The 20,817-nt window shown below is 37.4% G+C and overlaps 1 protein-coding gene across 3 annotated transcripts in view; it reads right to left on the bottom strand.

The window, feature by feature from the left end:
* The window catches only part of CAMK4 (calcium/calmodulin dependent protein kinase IV), a 155,599-nt gene that overhangs the window by 122,849 nt on the left and 11,933 nt on the right, over positions 1 to 20,817 (bottom strand). The window contains exon 2 of one of the 3 annotated variants that reach the window (XM_083816318.1): positions 13,313 to 20,193. The exons of the other annotated variants lie outside the window; for them this stretch is intronic. Within the exon in view, the coding sequence (XP_083672444.1) occupies positions 13,824 to 15,269 (1,446 nt within the window). The 5' untranslated portion in view covers positions 15,270 to 20,193 and the 3' untranslated portion in view covers positions 13,313 to 13,823. Of the gene's footprint in view, positions 1 to 13,312; positions 20,194 to 20,817 lie in introns of those variants that run through there. 3 annotated transcript variants of the gene reach the window in all.

The raw sequence follows: 20,817 nt of genomic DNA, 5'->3' as shown, positions 1-20,817 counted from the left end.
CATGGCTGAGTTTGAGACCTGTGGGCACACTGGCTGCCCAGAGGGTGGGCCACTGCTCCACTTGCTGTTTGTCACAAGGAGAAGAACGAGGCCTGGCACGGACTACGGCTTCCCTCCACCCTCATCAGCCTCTAACAATGATCACCCTTCTCCTCCCTCTGGCAGTGTTACATCTGTGGCTGCTTGGCCAGCAGGTACTTTACAGACAGTGACAAGATGAGGTCTTCCCTAATGAAACTGTGATATCAAAGGAAATCATTAATCTTTGCCCTCATTTTTCTTTGTGAGTAGAATACACGCATTACTAACAAGACGGGTGACCTGATACTGCATTGTTTTAAGGCAGTTGTGCTCCTGAATGACGCTGCAGCACACAGCATGAACATAAAATCCAGGCAAAATACTGTCTGTAAGCAGAAACTGCCTAACATAATGATGCTGCAGAGAGGCAACTACTGACCTGGGTTTTGCAGAGCTGTAATCATTCACAGTCTCTGTTTAAATGAGTGCTGCTCAAATTTCATTATGCTTAAAACAATCCCCTTGGGAAAAGCATCTGGAAAGTCCAGAACACATCTATTCCAGATCTGCTACATAAATGTAAATGCACTGTTACATAAATGCACAATGCTTTATAAATAACTAATACTAATCTCATTCTCTGGTTCAAATACAATTTGCTGACATTGCTTTTTATGGAAGGCACCTTATTGCTAAAAATGCTAAAAGTGATCTTGCATAACTCTAGTTAAAAGACTTATTAACACATCTTACTCACACTCCTTTTATTAAAAGAAAAACACAGGCAATGTTACCAATTGGCTTTGGTCCCATATCCAAATTTGGTAGACTTATAAGGTTTCTGAGAGACAGGTACATAAATTTATATAAATGCTGATGTGTTTCAGATCACACATTTTCTGGACCTCGACTTCTATTCAGCCTCCTCCCCTCCTCCATATGGCTTTCTAAAATAACTGCTGTTGTGTCAGTTGCTGACAGAAGAGACATCTGCAGTTACTCTGACTTTTTAATTTTCTTGCCTATTTAAAGATCTTGGATTTGAGTTCATAAATCATTGAAATTAGCTTTTTTCTTACAAAAAAATAAAAATGCATAGAAGCAAATAGTTAAATATCAAGTCAGCAAAATCAGAAGTGGTGGTGAAAGGCTTCAGATGACATGTATTTAAAAGATATCCATGCAAAGCAGCTTAGAAATTAAAAATAACTCTCAATTAAAATAAAGGATGCTTTTGGCTACATGGAAGTAATTTTTCGCATAGCAGAGGCCTGGAAGCAACTTTAGTTTCTGATCAGGTGAATACAATAGTAGCTGCTTGCATGGCACCATACTCTGTACGTGAATCACATGAGCTGCATCTATCCTCAGTAAAATGCAAGTATCTATGCTGTATTGTTGTGTTATGAAAGACAAATAATCCACTACATTCTACTAATCATTGTAACACCTTATAGATTTAAATGAAATGTACAGCATATACTGGTCGAAACTTATCTTGCAGAGAATCATTTTACTCTACTTGCCCAGGTGCTGACATTGGAAATTGTGCTTGTTTTATGGATTCAGAGAAAGCATCACACATTTTTACATATTGTCTCTGCAATGCAAGAGAGAACAGAAGGGACAGTGAGCTCATACTACATCATCTCAACGTCATCAGTTGAACTGTGGTAAGTGGCCCTGACCTATTACAGCTTTTAAGCCTAGTCTTAATATTAAGCATAAGAATAATACCACTGACTTCAGTTCTGAAGTACCTTCACAAGTTGAGGCTTAAGTTCAGACTGAAAAATGTTATTATTGGTCAAGCACGATGATAAGGAGCAGGAAAAATCTCATTTATAAAAAAAAAAAAATAAAAAAATCAGAAGATTTAATCTTGGAGTCAATAAAATAATAATAAAAAAAAACCTGTAAAAACTCAAAAACGCTATTCACAGTGTTACTCTCCAGAATAGAAATGTTTTTGTCTTCTCTCTCTTTTCTTGCAGGCTTCTATTTTTATACTACCCTCCTAACAGCAAAGCCTTTCACTCTTTAAAAAAAAGCTTATTTTGTCATTTAAATCTCCTAAAATCTCCATAATTTCCTCAAGTAAATAGTATTGGTTCACAGCAAACCAGTATTTTTCACAACTATGATCAACCTGAAAGCTTTTCCTTTTGTTGTAAATTTAGAGCAGATAAGTATACTTACATAAACTTCTAATAAATGAAATGGGATTTAAAGTAAGGGTGAAAAAAGATCAGTTTTGAAGAAACATATTTTTGAGTCTGCTCCAAAGCTTAATTTAGGAAAAATTCCCTGCTAGCCATACAACCAATCAGAGAAAAGCAAGAGGAACATTTTCTGTGATGCTTTTAGGCATCGCTGGAACATTCAGAGATCTTTATCTTTTCTATCATACAAAAAGATCTTTATCTTTTCTATCATACATCCCTTTTCAGGTTAAGTTCAAAATCTGTTTGAAACTAAATTCAGACAACTTTGACAGTATGAACATGAACAGGTTCTAAGCATACTTGTAATTAATCCTTTGCCATCTGGGTGTAACTTAGCTCCATGCATTTTTACGACCTCATTCAGCATTTTAAGACATTATGAGGCAAGTTCAAGCTGAGGACACTGATGATATTATTAAAATTATGTTCACTGTAACAGGCCAAAGAAATAAATTTATTTTGATAGTAGCCATTTGACATTTACTAACTCATTTACCTGTGTGCTGTCTGTACTTTCTGAACTGTCTGTATTTGCCCTTTTCTGTGTTTTGGTATTAAAGGCCTATATATCTCCTTCACACAGTTAAAATGAGACCCTTATCAAGTGAACTGTTTAGATTGGAGAGAATATTGTTGCTTTGATTGACAGATTTATTTAAAACACTATTCAGTAGGAGTATTTTTATATGTTCTTAAGGTATTTTTATATGTATTTAAGAATATGTGATCCTGATAAGTCTTTTAAGGCAATTTTGATTGTACAACTGTTTGCTTTTTGTGTCAACAACAAAACTGAACAGCTAACCAGTGAGTACGGTCAAGTACAATTTCATTGATATATTTCATCTATAATTTGAATGAACGAGCTCTTTCATTTCATTATGGTTTACTGAAATGTTTAAAATGCATCTCATTTTCTTGATGCTATACATTTTATAAAACCATATGAAAAACCTAACTTATGGTTATCAAAATTCCTAAGTGTTTTCATTGCATATCATACTTTTTCTGCTATCTCAAGTGACTCTGCTGTTGGACTAAGAGCTTCTACTTTGCATATAGGCCAACAGTAGACTCCATAACAGATGCTAGCTTTACATTCAATTTAAAACATATATGCCTGATATCATAGCAAGAGCCATTAATTGACAACATATAAGGGAATGTGGAATATTAGAAAGAAAAATTTAAAGTTTGTCATAGCTGCTATGGTTTAGTTACATACATCTCTAACTAAAGAAATTAATTCCTTGAGTAAAATCTGGCTTTGCAAACAAAAAGTATTTTTTATTACAATAATTGGATGAAGTTACCTCAGAATGCACCATACTAGCTTATTAATTTGCAACTGAAACTAAACAGTAAGGTTACTCTGTATGAGCTAAAACAAGAAAGCAGAAGGTCATTGTTTGAAAACATATTTAGACAGACAGTCTAAGGTTTCAACAATAAAACTAAAAATGAACTCTGCTATTATAAACCACTTAGAGTTTATTTTTATATCACCCACAGCCAGATATTCCTGAAGGTAAATGATGATGTAATTAAAGGTTCAATGGTGCCATGCAGAAAGAAAGGTTACTTTAAGATATATGTCAATATTGCAGTCACATCCACAGGCCAGACAATCACATCTTAAAAGTGAGTACAAACAAAAGCCATTTCGCTATTTTGAATTCAGTTTTGGTAGAATCTGAATGTCTAAAACTTGCCAACCAACAAGTCTACATTGAACTAGTCTGTCTGCTATCTACATTTCCTTTGTGTAGCATGTTCTGGGAAAACAACAACAACAAAAAAAATAACACAGGTGATACAAATTATAAAAAACATGTCCTTAATGTTGTCCTAGATGTTAATAAAACAGTGATGTTTCAGTTTCAGCAAGCACTGCATTAGTAACTTCAGAATGTGGTTGTGAATTTTGTAGATACCATAGTACCTCCACTCCTGTGGCATTATTGTAGCATATATTGTACTTCTTTACGTATTTCCCAGTGTGCTTCCAGAAGTGTCTTTTCCTTTAAAAATTTGAGGTGATACATCTGTACTTTAACAACAAAATAGTACACTTTTTCCTCTCATTAAAGTTCTAACAAAGATACTTTTTTTTCCCTAAAATTTAGAGCAGAAAAAAAAAAGACAAATTTTCTAATTTTCTCTGAATTACAGATAGTAAAAATTGTTTCTATATTCAGGGAAACAGAATGACTCAAGAAAAATTGCAATGAAAGTTAAAGAAACTGAAATTTCATATTCACAGTGTAGAGCAGAAACACCACCTTAAATGAAATTAAAAGCTTCTGCTATGACTCTGTCAAAGGCATTATATCATATTTCGGAGAATACAACTTTTTAAGAAAGCAAGCCTTTTCAGTATCCAGGATTTTTCCCACCCCTAGAAATGCAAATAGGGTATGAAAATTATTGCCAAGCAGAACAGTATTTTTGTCAACTTCTGAATATATCTGAGAATATACGACTCCCTCTGGAAATCTTGTATGAACAAGTGTAGGTATATATAACACACAATTACTAACAGACTGCTCAGGAATGGAAAGAAATCTCTACATTTATGAACAGTATATCCTGCCATTGCTGAAATAAGTATGTCCACAAGCTTTTGTTTTGTTTTGTTTTTCAGTCTGAAAACAGTTTTAATAACTCTACACTTCAGTTCATGTTGATATTACAATCAAAAGTATTCCTGCTGATTAAATTAATCCCTACAGCCAACATTTATTCTGTTTGCTGTTGACAGGTCTACTATACAAAGTACCTTATTTATAAAGCAACCAGTGTCTTTTCAGCTTCAAATAGAAGGTAGTGATTGGTACATATCACTAAATAAAAGCCTTTTCAACTTCCAACAACAGAGAGGTTTGCAACATACCTCAGCTGTGCAGTTTTCTAGCATATTCTTGGATGATTGTTTTATGAGTAAAATACAACAAACAATAATTTTTATTAAAGTAATTTTACCTAAATGATGTTTCATAAGAGAAGTCAAACCCCCATAGCCTGACTTAACAGTTTTAATAGTTCTGAGTGTATAAAGAAGTAGTGGGAGGATCACATTAGGAATAAACAACAAAACAAGAAGTCATGAAACCCAAGAGCTATTCACACCTGTACTAAACTGTTCATAACTGTTTCACTTGTTTCCCACTGTCCCCTGCTGAGAAATTTCAATGTCTCATATTACTCACCATGAAAACTTTGAAAGTTTATGTATACAAGCAATGTGACTTAAATACTACCAGAATGTTTCAGAGGTATTTATATGTAAGAGGCTAAGCAGGTGAATTCAAGGAAGAGTACAAATAAATAAATTAAAAAGAAATAGAACAATTTTTTGTAGCCTAGATTCAGCAGTGCAAACAACATAAACAGTGATGAATATGATGTGTTGTCACAAAATCACCAGAAAATTATTACATACTCCTATGCTACAGGCTATAATGTATCACAAGCTGAATATTGGATTTTCTGTTTTGAAGTCAAACTCATAACTAGTAAGTTAGATCTTGTATAGGTAAATTAAAGGCAAAAAGGCAAAAGCCTGACAGTAAACAGATATGAGCAGCATTGAAAACAATTCTAACGCAGCATAGGAATAGGGAAGTATAATAAAACATTAACTTGGCTAAATTGGACTCTTCATTGGCTGCTGTGATGAAAAAAAAAAAAGCATCAGACAAGAAAAAAAAAAGTAGGCCATATTACTCATGGTTGCAAAAGAAAAACAAGGGTTTGCAAGGAGGACAAAGCAAGGACAAATCGTGACAGTCAAGTCATATCAACGGCAAGAGTGAGATACAAGTAGATGAAGAGCTGACTTGGCCTTCTACTTGGTACAGAGAGAAAGCAATTGTCATAAACGTGTTTTGTGGAGGTGTTAATGCCTTTCTGCCACTAACAGGTCAACTGTGCACAGCTGAACAGAATTAGTATTTTAACAGCTGAAGACTGTCAAGAGAATATACCAAAGAGTACCTGGATAAATTATACGTTACCAAATTAGTTAGTCTTCATGAATTTTACTTTAGCATATTAGAAGAATGATCCGAAGAAATTTCATAGCCATGACTGGCAATGTTTGTTAACTCAGGGGAAATAAGTGAGGGAGAAAAAGACTGGATGAAAGTCAGGCTGTTGCTGTCTCTAAAAGAAAAAAAGAATGAAACAAGAAACCAGGGTCCAGACAGCTTTACACCCTGGAGAAATTGCAGAACAAGAAAAATTAGGCAAACTAGTTGTCAGCACCAGAGAATGAGGAGAAGATGACTGGCAATCAACATGTTTTTCAAGAACACACCATTATCAAACTGAGAGCTTTCTTCTACAATGTAATAGGTTTAATTGGTGGAGGCAGCAGATGACAGCACACTGTTACATCCACAACGCTTATAACATTGTCTCACATGACCTTCTCAGAAATGATACAGTGAGACAGCCTAGAAGATTACCTAAATGAAAAAAAAAAAAAGGTTATTAATGGATAGTTGGAGACGTCATTAGTTGATTACTAGGATAAAAATATGGTTGTCTCTTGTTTGTTTTAAACATGGATGCTACAAAGCTGGGAACATATACTGGAGAGCATACAAGAATTATCTCGGCAGACAAGAGAAGCTGTTTGGGAAGACACCTTTTCCTCAAATAACTCTAAAAGGTGCAGATGCCTTCCTCAGAGAAAGTTCATCATTAATTGTGTGAGGTAGCTCCACCTGGAGATCAATCTTGCTACACATACATAGCCTTTTCAACACAGAGGCAAATCTGGAGACAGCTGAACACATCTCATATTCAGTTATTTCACATTTAGAGGGAAAAAATGGTCCCAAAATGACTACATTTATTTTTGTCCCAAAAGTTTCCTGCAAGCCACTGATAGTACAAGAAGAAACTAGCCACATTTCCAAGTTTCAGTTATGTTTCAGGGTGATGTTTGGATGTAGATCTGTTACAAGAAAATAGTGGCTGTGAACTCTCTCTCTTGTAAAATCAACCTAGCTAATGCATCAGTATTTTTATATTTCCTAATTTGGGCTCTAGAAGCTGCTCCTAAGAAACTCTGCGAGAAGTGTAATCAACCGGAATTCAGCCTCAAGCCTACACTGAAGTGCTTTATTGGAGCAGCTCTCCCACTCCTTCCCTTACGGAGACTTTTTTTTTCTTTTGATTTAGTTAAAAAAAAAATAAATTGTATTTAATTAAAAATAGAGAACAAAAAATTTCATTGAAACAAATCCAGTAGAACACTCTTCTAGTACAACTGATATAACACCATTCTATAAAGAGAATTCCATCTGTTAGTCCACACAATCTTCATCCAGAAGATTATGAATGCTCTGTTATTCCATAATTTGATGCTAATGCTTCATTTTCAGCTCTAATGGCTTATTTAAGTCTTTTATCCTATTAGGTATAATCTAGGGCATTACTCAAGCTGCAGAGATAAGACAGGTGAGTTGGCCTGATTTGCTTTATTGATATTCTTGGAAATGGACACATAAAACTGCATTTGTATATTCACTCTATCCAGGCAGACAGAACTCATCCAACAGGAAACAAGTTTACAGCATAACTCTTGGAAAGGTGCTGCACAGTTTCTTTAAACATGTTGTGGTTCAATTCACATCTTAATGTGAGTTATGCAAATACATTTGGTTTAATCCTACTGGCAGGGCACCCTCTGCAGTTGATGGAGGCCCCTTCAGAAGGTGATCTATTGATTTGTAAGACAGGTGTTGAACACGGGTACAATGAATTATTTGCTTTTCTCTCTACTGACCACAGCAGCAATCTACTTAGGCATGTATTTTCTGTAGGCACTACATAATTAGCTAGATAAAGTTAAGATATCCTTTTATCCTCCCGTTAGTGCTCAAAGCCAGATGGGCATATGCTTTTTCTTTTTTTTTTTTAAAAAAAAAACAATTTTTTTTTTAAAAAAAAAAAAAGTATGCTCTTTCAGAATCTTCACAAAACATCTTTTCCTTTGACTTATTTTAAATTCAAAAGCTTCAATGACTGGCCAGTATTAAAGCTGAAGATCTGATATCACTTATTTGCACATAAATGACATTATATAGTTACTTCAAGACCACCACTGTTACCATTAAAAAAAAAAAAACAAAAAACAGACACACAAATCATATTTCATACTACAAAATAAATAAATAAATAAATAAATCTGTTTCTCGTACATGCAGATCTGTATCTAAGATATAACTGTGGCACATAAGCACATCTATGACAGCTTAAGTCAGGTTCAGAATGTAGCTATTGTGGTGGCAAATTAACAAGTTGCAAAGGTGATTATCAGCTGTTCAAATCTCTATAATAATGGTAACAGTGTCCCATTGAAAAAAGCAAAATGGGAGCTTCACTGTTGTTTATATGCATTTTTTCTTCCCTAAAATAATCACTGGTTGCCTTGTTGTGTTACACATACACCTTCACTTGTATAGCAACTACTTTTGCTTTTCTAAACACCACAGTGCGTGTTCCAAGTCTCCAATCAGTTTTCAGAATCCTGTGTTTGGGCTTCCCAAATAACTTGTGCATCACTGTGTAGCAAAAACAACCATCATTCCTACAAGAAATTTGTTCAGTAGGAGGAAGACAATGGCAGAACCAATGCACAGAAGGAATATTGATCAATTTAATATGTAGAGAGTGGAAAAAAGTCTTTACTTGCTGAAGTGGTGAGCAGTGATTGTCCTGTAAAGTAAGAGCCACCTGAAAAAGTCTGTTTTCTAAGTACCCAGGTTCCATTTAACTATTTGACTTGAACTAGAACAACTGTGCCTACTCAAGCTGGGTATGTACCTGAATGAGTTCAAGGTAACTTTCATGCTAACATTTTACTTCAGTGACTGATGGTGATATGGGAGAAGAACAGGTTGAAGCCAGTTTTTAAAGCTGAATTTACCACATTTAGGAAAGTTACCTGAAAGTGAGTTTTATGTTATTTTTGCTGTAGACGACACTTTGCATTTGCTATTATGGACAGTATTTCTTTAAAACGAACAAAAAAAGGTGTTTTACTATAAAAGGTTCCATTTTGTCATTTAAAATAAAGTTATTTTTCTTATGTTAAATGTATTTTAAAGGTAAAAATAAATCAGCATTTTTTCATCATGATTGCAATTGTCTGAGGAGCACTCTGTCTGCTAGATAGAAGTACTCTTCTATCTACAGTTTTTCAGACTTAAACTTCAGAAAATAGTAATGGTTCCAGTGGTAGATTTGTCTCATACTTGGTGTAGAAAAGATCAATGAAAGGCAATAAAATGAGTCATCCCAATCCTGTCAGAGTTCAGTCCTATGAATCCCAGATGCAAAAGTTTGCATTGTCAATTAGTAATTATTGTATTTCACATTTGTATTTCAAGTTAAGTTTAATCAGCTTCGGAAGACAGTCCAACACATGAGAATGATTTTTACAAAAATGGTACATTTAAAAAATATATTTTGCATTGGAGTTTGAATTTAAGTCACTGCCATGACAGCATACCACTGACTCACTTTAATTGCATTGTGGGGCAAATCCTGTAATGAGTGCCAATTCAAGGTAGAGCCCATCATGAAGTTCAGCACTGCACAACAAACAGTTTATGAATTATGTAACACTTGTTTTGTTTACCAGTCTCCTATTCAGAATTTTGAGAACAGTTTATTTTACATTGAGTAACTTTCCTTTTGGACTGAATGAAAATATTCACTTCTGAATGACCAAGGGACGCGATTAAAATGCATTGCATCCCAGTAGCAGAAAGTTCTAACAAAATTCAAGGTTACAGAAAAGGCAAAATCAGGGATAATGGACTTCTGAAAGTTCTTTGAAAAAGTTAAAAGTGAAGAAGAATATAACCACACTAGCTTTTCTCCACACTGCTCACAGAATTGTAATGGGGCAGCTGGAGTGCAATGAACATACAGTAAAATTATTTCTATGGAATAGCTCTTTGGAGGTGAGGGGTAGGGTTTAAATAGTTCTTGCATCTACACGTATATAATTATACCTGCTTGTATATACATCCTCAAACATTGAAGATCAGAAGATGATATTGCCTGTGGCTAGCAGTCAAGTCTACATTTTTGAAGTCTATATAACTCCCAGAGGCCCAACCAATGTCGCTCCCTGGCTTAGCTCTGGCTAGCAGCAGGTCCTTTTCGGAGCAGCTGGAGCCGGCTCTGCTCTGACATGGGGCAGCTGCTGGGCTCTGCTCACAGAGGCCACCTCTGCAGCCCCCCTGCTACCAAACCTTTACCATATATACACAATACACTTCTAAATCATATTAGAAAGGTGACCCTAAGACAGACTAAAGGAGTGTTTTGCTGGAGAAAGACAAATTGCCAAGCAACCTGTAGCTACTACTAGATGTTTACTAGCAATTATTAACCTCAGCTATTAACAGAAATTTGACAGTTGAAGAAGAGATGTGGAGTCAACAAAATGCAGAAATGAAATAATTTACCTAGATCCCAAGTATCTCTTCTGAGCACATCTGTACTAGGTGGCAAAGGAAGTACTGAGGGCAGCATCAGCGGGGATGCCGACAGTGCCTCAGAAATTTCCCATACTTGGAGTATCTCTGGTAAGAAGAAGCCCAGACAGTCTTTGAGAGGCTGCTGTGCATACCCCACAGAGATCAACATGCCTTCAGAAAGTTGTGCATCCTCTGGTTTAGGGCCAAGAGCACTTGCAGCAGATGAGTCATCCAACAAAACTTAAAATGCTTCATCTTCTATCACTAACAGTTCTCAAGAGCAGTTTTGACCAACAGCCTCTAACAATCTTCAAAAAGACTTTTTACCTAAATTCAGAATGCTACATTGTCAATCACTGATAGAAGCTGGGACCAGCATTTCCAAAGAAAATTAAGTCATACATCAGGCTTCTAAATGTGTGTCATCAATTTCATTTTCAGCACTACAGACTCTCTGGCAGTTCCCATTCATCTGCCAGCACAAGGAACTATAAACATCATTACACTTGAAAAATTTTTATGTTACCTTCTCATCCATCTGAGGGGTGCCTCCATGTGTATGTGTGTATACATGAACATGCATTTAAAGAATCTACATGAATTGCAGTGAGTTCAAAACAGTAATTCTTAAGTTATTATGGACAATGCTAAGCAGTTTTGCACCATTACTTTCAGTCAATACCATCACTTATTTGTTTTACTTCCAGGCAGTTAAACAATATTGAGTTTTTTCTACAACATAACAGATACTGTAATGTAAGGCTACAGATGAATGCTGACATGAGGAAAGAGAGGAGTAATAAGCCAAAGATCTAGCAGTCAAATTACAGATTAGTAAATACTGGAACTCTCTTCACATAGCTGAGCCAGGCTAAACAGAGGTAATTTAGGCAGGGATTTCGCTGGCTAATGTTGACAATATTTTTCCGGTGATTCAGTCACACACATTACCCTTATAACCTACAGAAACAAGTTGTTACCTGAATCATTCCCTGTACCACTGGAAAAAGTCTTGCATTGATACATGACTTCTAATTTTCATTATTTCAATACCAAAATCTGCATATAACAGCAAGTAAATTTTATTCAATCTGCCTATTAGCTAAGAAACTTGTAACACTCTTGGCTTGTAACTTAGCTTAAAGTAAAAAAAAAAAAAAAAAAAAAAAAAAAAAAAAAGTTTAAACTTGTAACCTTTAGCTTGTAACCCTTGGCTCCCCAAAACGTTCCATCCCCTGAACAGTTGACCAAAAAGAAAAATGAACGGATAAGTCATAGCATAGTGATGTAGAATAATTTCACAATTTTTTTTGCTTATCTTTAGTCATATAGACTTCTCCTTGGCAGAACTTAGTCACTAACCTACATAAACATAGTAAAACATACTTAAAAGCCAGTAAAATATAGTAGAACATACATGAAAGCCAGTAAAAATAAGCAAAGACCTTTACCTTGCCAAAACCATGCTAAAACACACGAAAAGGGAGGTGTAGAAAGAAATCTCACAAAGACAAATGGTAGTTGTCTGCTTCTGCCTCATTCTTCACTCAGACCTTCTACTGGCAGGCACTTGCCACAAGAGGCAGAAGAGCAACCTCTTGCCTGTTTTTCACTGAATGAAAAATATTCTGCTTTGAAGTCAGCCTCTACAGGATTTTGCAGCATGGTATGGCCATGAAACAGTGAAGAATGGCTGCACTGTGATAACAAAATCTTAATTCTGTAAAAACAGAACTGTGAAAGAGCTGATGTTAAAGAAAGTGAAGTTTTACCAACACTGGAACCTTTCTTTAGGGGGACTCCGTAGATAAATGGTAAAGAGTCTTCAAATGTCTCAAACTGAAGACAGAGAGAAGAAGTAGAAGAGGTTATGGAACCAACAGATAAAATGAACAATAGTACATCATTGGCAGCAGCTAGGACTCAGTTTAACTGGAACTCATAGAGGGAGTAGTTCAAATTAAAGTGTTGTATAACCTCTTATACAACTCCTACTTAGTCTTTCTAGACTGGAAAGAAACAAATATAACAGTGAATTTTATAAAGGGTTCTGAGGGACATATGGAGAACTGGGGGACCATACACTTGCTCTATATTGGCCAAGTCATTTAAAGCTCTAGGAACAGTTCAGTGGACATACAGGTATGTATGATAGCCCGGGGAAGAATCAATGTGGTGTCTATAAAATTAGGTCATGTCTCAAAACCAAAGAGCTTCTTTGAAAGCTTTGTCAAGCATATGAATAAATGAAATTTAGTTGATTAGTCTAATTGGATTTCCAAAACTTATTTGACAGGGTCCCTCATCAAAGGTTCTCGAGGAAGCCACAGAAGGAGAAAATAAATTAATAGTTGGTTACAAGCTACAAAACAAGTAAAGAATAAGTGCTTGGTTCTCACAGTGCACAGAGGTCATCAGTGAAGTCTGATGGCCCAGAGCTGGCATGTCTGCCACTCAGTGAGCCAGTACAGGAGCTTAGAGGAGAAATGAGGTGACAGAAGATTGCATTTTCTCTCCCCCTTCCTCCCCGCCCCCCCCTTTTCTTTAATCAAAATTCTCCATAATACTAAGTTTCTGCCTTGTTCAAGAGCTGCAAGAGGACTCTATTGAGATTCATTGATGGGGTATTGAATGGCAGATGAAATTCCATGTAAATAAATATAAAATGCTGAATATCAAACACCATCCTAATTTAATATATTAAACAGACTAAGTGTCCAGTTATTACAAGAAAAGACAACTTGAAAATTAAGTAAGAGTTCCATAAATTATCAACTCAATGCTCAACTGTAGTCAAAACAAACACACAATCAAAACCCCACCAAACCAGCTGTTAGGAAGTATAAAGTATTGTCTCCTATATAAACTCCTTGTGCGAATATCTCCATTTGTGGAAATATTTGAAACCCGACTGGACATGGTCTTGGGAAACTTGCTGTAGCTGACCCTGGTTAATTAGACTGGACTAGATGATGTTCATAGAATCATAGAATCATAGAATATCCCGAGTTGGAAGGGACCCATAAGGATCATCAAGTCCAACTCCTGGCACCACACAGGTCTGCCCAAAAGTTTAGACCATGTGACTAAGTGCACAGTCCAATCTCTTCTTAAATTCAGACAGGCTTGGTGCAGTGACTACTTCACTGGGGAGCCTGTTCCAGTGTGCGAACACCCTCTCGGTGAAGAACCTCTTCCTGATGTCCAGCCTAAACTTCCCCTGCCTCAGCTTCACACCGTTCCCACGGGTCCTGTCACTGGTTATAACAGAGAATAGGTCACCTGCCTCTCTACTCCCTCTCGCGAGGAAGTTGTAAACTGCGATGAGGTCCCCACTCAGCCTCCTCTTCTCCAGGCTGAACAGGCCCAGTGACCTCAGCTGCTCCTCACATGTCTTACCCTCTAGGCCCTTCATCATCTTCGTCGCCCTCCTCTGGACACTCTCCAATGGTTTAATGTCCTTTTTGTACTGTGGTGCCCAGAACTGCACACAGTACTCGAGGTGAGGCCACACCAGCGCAGAGTAGAGAGGGACAATCACTTCCCTCGACCGACTAGCAATGCCGTGCTTGATGCACCCCAGGATATGGTTGGCCCTCCTGGCTGCCAGGGCACACTGCTGGCTCATATTCAACTTGCTGTCAACCACAACCCCCAGATCCCTCTCTGCAGGGCTGCTCTCCAGCATCTCATCACCCAGTCTGTACGTATAGCCAGGGTTGCCCCTTCCCAGGTGCAGGACCCAGCACTTGCTCTTGTTAAACCTCATGTGGTTGGTGATCGCCCAGCTCTCCAATCTGTCCAGATCTCTCTGCAAGGCCTTTCCACCTCCAACAGAGTCCACAACTCCTCCAAGTTTAGTGTCGTCGGCAAATTTGCTCAGAACACCTTCTAGTCCTACATCCAAATCATTTATAAAAACATTGAAGAGAACTGGCCCTAAAATGGAGCCTTGAGGGACCCCACTAGTGACCATCCGCCAGCCAGATGTGGCCCCATTTACCACAACCCTTTGAGCCCTGCCTGTCAGCCAATTGCTCACCCATCGTATGATGTTTTTGTTTAGCTGTATGCTGGACATTTTGTCCAGTAGGATCCTATAGGAAACCGTGTCAAAAGCTTTGCTGAAGTCCAAAAAGATCACATCAGCTGGTTTCCCTTGATCGACTAGATGGGTGATCTTATCATAAAAGGAAATCAAATTTGTTAGGCAGGACCTACCCCTCATGAACCCATGTTGGCTGGGACCAATGACTGCATTGTCCCCCAGGTGCACTTCAATAACTTCAAGGATCATCCTCTCCATGATTTTACCAGGCATTGACATGAGACTGACAGGCCTGTAATTGCTAGGGTCTTCTTTCTTACCCTTCTTGAAAATTGGCACAACATTTGCTAGCTTCCAGTTCAATGGGACCTCACCAGATTTCCAAGATCGTTGAAAAATAATTGAGAGAGGTCCCGCGATGACGTCTGCCAGCTCTTTAAGCACCCTGGGATGAATCCCATCTGGACCCATGGACTTGTATGGATCCAGGTGGAGCAGCAAATCCCGCACATGTTCAGGGTCAGTTGGGAGTTTGTCATTTCCACCATCATGGTCCTCCAGCTCCAGGTACCCTGGGTCCCGAAGCCCATCGTCAGCATTGAAGATGTTAAAAATGTCTCTCTTTATTCTGTGATCTGGTCTTACATATTGTCCTGGTTTCTGCTGGGACAGAGTTAATTTTCTTCCTAGTAGCTGCTGTGGTGTTGTGTTTTGGATTTAGGATGAGAAGAATGCTGATAACACAGCGATGCACAGTGATGTTTCAGTTGTTGCAGAGCAGTGCTTGCACAGAGCCAAGGACTTTTCAGCTTCTGGTGCTGTCCCACCAGCGAGGAGGCTGGGCATGCACCAGGAGCACCAGGAGCTGGGAGGGGACACAGCCAGGACAGCTGGCCCAGACCGGCCAAAGGAATGTCCCATACCATGTGGAACCATGCTGAACAATAAAACTGGAGGGAGTGGTGTGGGGGGGAAAGGAAGGTGGCCATGGCTTGGAGATGGGGTAGGCATTGGTCAGAGGGTGGTGAGCAATTGCATTATGCATCACTTGTTTTGTATATTCTTTTCACACTGTTACTATTATTTCCCTTCCTTTTCTGTCCTATCAAACTGTCTTTATCTCAACCTACAAGTTTTACCTTTTTTCTGATTCCTTCCCTCATCCCACTGGGGAGGAGTGAGTGAATGGCTGTGTGGTGCTGTGCTTAGCTGCCTGCAGGGTTAAACCACAACACATATTGAACACTCCATGCAAATCTACATTACTATTCTGATATGAGGAACGGAGCTGAAACTTCAGGTTAGGCTTTAGAGTTCTGAAGGCTGAAGTACTGCTCTGGACCAGTAACTTTACACGTTGGCCCTGTACTTACACTCCTATGCAGGTATTTGCTTCTTGCTACAGCTGCAGACAGCGTATTAACCTAGGAAGACCTCTGATCTGACCCTGCACTGTTGTTCTTACATTATGAAGGCTCAAGTAGTCTAGGATTACCAGTTCATTTTAGATTTATACTGCAAACATATATGCACACACTACTCAATATATAGAAGACAGGATTTTTAGATGTGACTTTATCTGAGATTTTGAAACGGCTGAAAGCTCTGAAAACAAATGGTTAGTGTTTCTGGATAAGATGTTTCTAGAAATAGCAGCACTAGGCAGAGTAGAAAATTTATCCATCCTATAGTTTCAGTTACTTATAAATTTAAACTTCCTTCAAACAATACAAAACATATAGCCAGTGTGCTACATACTCATTTCTGACAACAATAGCCTCACTTTGGATAGATTTTCCACTAGTCGGGTATTTACAATGTAGAAGCGCACAATATGAGCTTCTGAAGAGATTTTGATTTCAGTTTGAGGTAAGAATGTGATCAGAAGTTGGCTGATACGTTGGTGATGTCAAAAGATCAATATTGAACTTGCTATCAACAAGATGATGACATTGAAAAATCAATGCAGTTATTCTGAAGATAGGCTGGAAGAACTCTCCGGAATCATCAAAACAGCCGCTGGCACCATGGATAATCATGTCATACAGCCTCTTTAACAAAATGACCATATTCAGATTTTAGGCACATTTCTTGTCTCTCCTGTTTGTATTGAAAAGGCTGCTACCAAAGTGCAGATGGCTAGACACTTTCTCCTGAATTACATTTGGTATTGTAATCACAGTCAAGTTATTTCCCTCCTCCTTTCCACAGAGGAATAGCCCTTAAATTTAAGTGAAATATTCTACTTCACAGGTGTGATTCTCTGCTGGGGAACTATCATCACCTTTCCCCAGCACCATCTGTTGGACTAAATAAAACCAATTCCTCCACAGTATATTTTCAGATGATAAAACTTACAGATAAGTTTAAACCAGATTTTTCATAATATATATGTAGGGTAGTGTTTTATACCACTGTTGCAGTCACTTTTCATGGCTGCAATTATTATGCTGGATGAAAACCAAGGACAAATCAGGATCTATGTTTCACATACTTGCATAATTTTCAAGTACCACTTAAAAACATTCTATTTTTCTTTCTTTTTTCCATTTTTTTTGACAGAATTATTGGAGCTGAGTCCTTCTACGTTCAAAAGTCGTGAAGTTCATCTACAATAAATCCACGTTCCTAAAATGGGAGGAAGAAGATGGGATGTAGGTAGAAACCTATCTGAGTAATGAAATCCAATCCCTCACATCCCCTGAAACATCAAGATTTGACATCTTTCTGACTAGCATACCAATTATATTTTGTTTGGCACTCCTTGCAGGAAGATAGCTGCAGAATGGCCAACATTTCAGCTTATGACATTGCACCCATTAAATATATTGGGTGATATTTCTTCCTCTTTGCATAAAGTCAATTGAGATTGCTTTCTAATGAAAGTGCTAGGTGCTTAAAGGAAGGAAAGTGAGAATAGCCCTAGACATCCTTAGCTAAAAAAGCAAGGAGTCAGCAAAAGAACAAAAAAAGAACAAATTCATCCGTGGTATGGGCAATGTTGTAAGAATTTTGATTATTACAAGTTTAAGTGAAATAATGGGAAAAAGTTCTATAAGCCTTTTGTTGTTTGGGATTTTATTCCTTAACTATGAAATTTGCCTATGCAATCTAACCCTCATAAAAAAACTTGCCAGAAACACACTGCTCTTCTTTACTTCAGTGTTTCTATTTTGTTCCAACATACATATTTAATCAATGTTCCTTTGGTTGGTTAGACATCCTTTTTAGTATTTTCATAAATGACTTTGGCACAAACTTACAAGTATGACAGTTCAGCCTGATGATGACAAAGGTAGGAGGCACTGACAGTGCAGGAGAGGGCTGTAATATCAGAAGGGAAGAACTGTGCTACCTGGAGTGCAGGAATAAGAAGAATGGGGAAAAAAGTAACAGTATTAAATGTAAGGCCTTGCGTTACAGAAAAATAACAGGAGCTTTGATATAAAAAATTTTTGTCAGTCACAAACCAAAGGAAAATGGAACACACAGAGTCCGGGCAACAAACAACTAGACAGCTATAAGCTACCGAGAATATAACAGTTGTGAGAAAGGCAAAATTGATCCTGTCCCATTCAGTAATGTGTATTGTTCTTATTAGAAAAGTCTGAGAGTTTTGTAAGTGGAGTCAGTAGAAAAATGCTATTTCTGCAAACACCCTCTATAACTGTAAGGGAATATATTGAATGAAAGATGATCCACTTTTGGTGTAACATGTAAAAAACAGTTCGAACAGGTACCAAGGACAAAGTGAAAAAAGGAAAAAGAGACACTTCCATAAAAATTCTCATAAGGCACCCTGGTACAATAGATAAATGTAATTTGATCTTAGATCTGGTTAGTTTGATTGACAGCTTTAATTTTCACAAAATGTAAAATAGGAAAGTGTTTGTAAACTTAATTCAAAATTGTTGAAAAATTCCATGCTCTGAAATGGTCCATTATCCATATCATGTAAACACTTCAGTTACTCACCCTAACTCAAAATAAAAACAAGAACCAATATACTGAAATTAATCATGGGACGGAAATTGTGGAGTTTCTCATCTCTGCCTATTCACTATCATAAGAATGTGAATATTTAACAGTTGAACTTGATCATTTTTGAGGTCTTTTCCAATCTAAGTGATTCTATGATTTAGATAAAACAAGCTTTAATAAACATGACTTTACAGCATGAAATGTGGTCTTCCAATGGCTACATGCCATCATGGATGAATAACACCTCTTCTACTCATTATTATTTTGTTTAGTAAGTTCATGTGGGCTGTGACTAGGAAAAAACACAATTAAATGGTCTTATTAGGTATTCAGTACAGCTAAAACACATGATTTATATGAAGCACTATGTCAAAATATTTTAGCAGGTTATCTGGTAAACATTTGTTGTATTCATTCACAATTAACAAACATAACCAGTTCACAAAATATGGACTGACAGGAGAAAAACTAACAATATATTGGACAATCTATTTAAAGAATAAATTTCACCAGTTTTAATTTAGATGGTTATCTGCAAGAGAAATTCTAATCTGATTACTTCCATCACAAAAGATGTTTCATCTTATCTAAAGTCATGTAGAAAAAGAATATGAGAAGGTTAAAAACATTTTGTTTCCTTTCATTTTTAATATATAAATGTTGCAAGAACAATAAAAATAAACTAGTATAGATCATGCCAGCTGAAATGACTTTACAGTAACTTGGGCTACTATCTTTTAACTAAACAAGCTGAAGCTTTAAATGGTCAAAAAGATATTGTTCTGCTGAGAAGGTGAAGGCAGGAGAGGAGGTGACCTGGATTGTTTTCTCATTTGAAATGAATGATTCTCTGGAAACAGAAGAGTCTTCTCTCTATGCTACTGCCAATCAAATCAACTCTTTGAGCAAGTTCTTATAGTAATAATCAAATGTCTTTTTCACTCAGTTTTAATCCTGTTCCACCTTCTTTTGAACACCTAGTATATGAATTATGCATAGGTATGCGATTTGAATTTAAATTTAAAAAATTTAACTAACTTGCATGTTTTCCGATACCCATTGACACAATTTGGCAATCGGTTAATGATCTTACTCAGACAAAGATTATTAACTACCAGCCCAAATTCTGTTCTTGTTTATAGTTAAGATATTCTTGAATTAAATTGCTGTGAAGGGAGAATCAGAATCCCCTTTTCTGCTTCCTGCAGCAAACAAAATTAACGTATTATTGCCTTTTTAGTGTCAAAAGTACTGCTCCAGTACAGGCAGTTACTTGGTGTTACAAGAATGCTTTATTCAGACCAGCCTTGGCTTCGTCTTTCAACTTAAATTAATCCCCTGCCAGTATAACAGACGACCGTACAGTGAATGGTGCACTCTATAAACACTTGTAGTTTACATCTGGCTGCAAAGCCTGAAAGAAAAAGAAAAAGAAAAAGAAAGAAAAAAAAAGTTTGTCATATTTCTTCATCTTCCTTTCTTCAAAAAACAAAACAAAACAAACAAACAAACAAACACAACAACAACTAGTCATATTCTAAATGGTCATCACTATCTACACCATGTAAGTGTTTTGCCTTGTGTACAGGTTTGGGTACCATAATATAAGAAGGACATAAAACTGTTGGAGAGTGTCCAAAGGAGGGTTACAAAGATTGTGAAGGGTCTGGAGGGCAAGACGTCTGAGGAGCAGCTGACGTCTCTTGTTTTGTTCAGCCCAGAGCAGAGCAGGCTGAAGGGAGGCCTCATGGCGGCCTGCAGTTCCCTCATGAGGGGAGCGGAGGGGCAGGCGCTGAGCTCTGCTCTCTGGGGACAGCGACAGGACTCGAGGGAATGGCATGAAGCTGGGACAGGGGAGGGTCAGGCTGGGTGTTAGGGAAAAGTTCTGCACCCAGAGGGTGGTCAGGCACTGGGACAGGCTCCACAGGGCAGTGGTCACAGCACTGAGCCTGCCGGAGTTCAAGAAGCATTCGGACAGTACTCTCAGACACAAGGTCTGGTTTTTGGGTGGTCCTGGGTGGAGCCAGGAGTTGGACTT

Source organism: Anser anser (assembly GCF_964211835.1).
Source record: "Anser anser genome assembly, chromosome: Z".
NCBI lineage: Eukaryota > Metazoa > Chordata > Aves > Anseriformes > Anatidae > Anser > Anser anser.
This window is presented reverse-complemented; position numbering and strand designations above follow the sequence as displayed.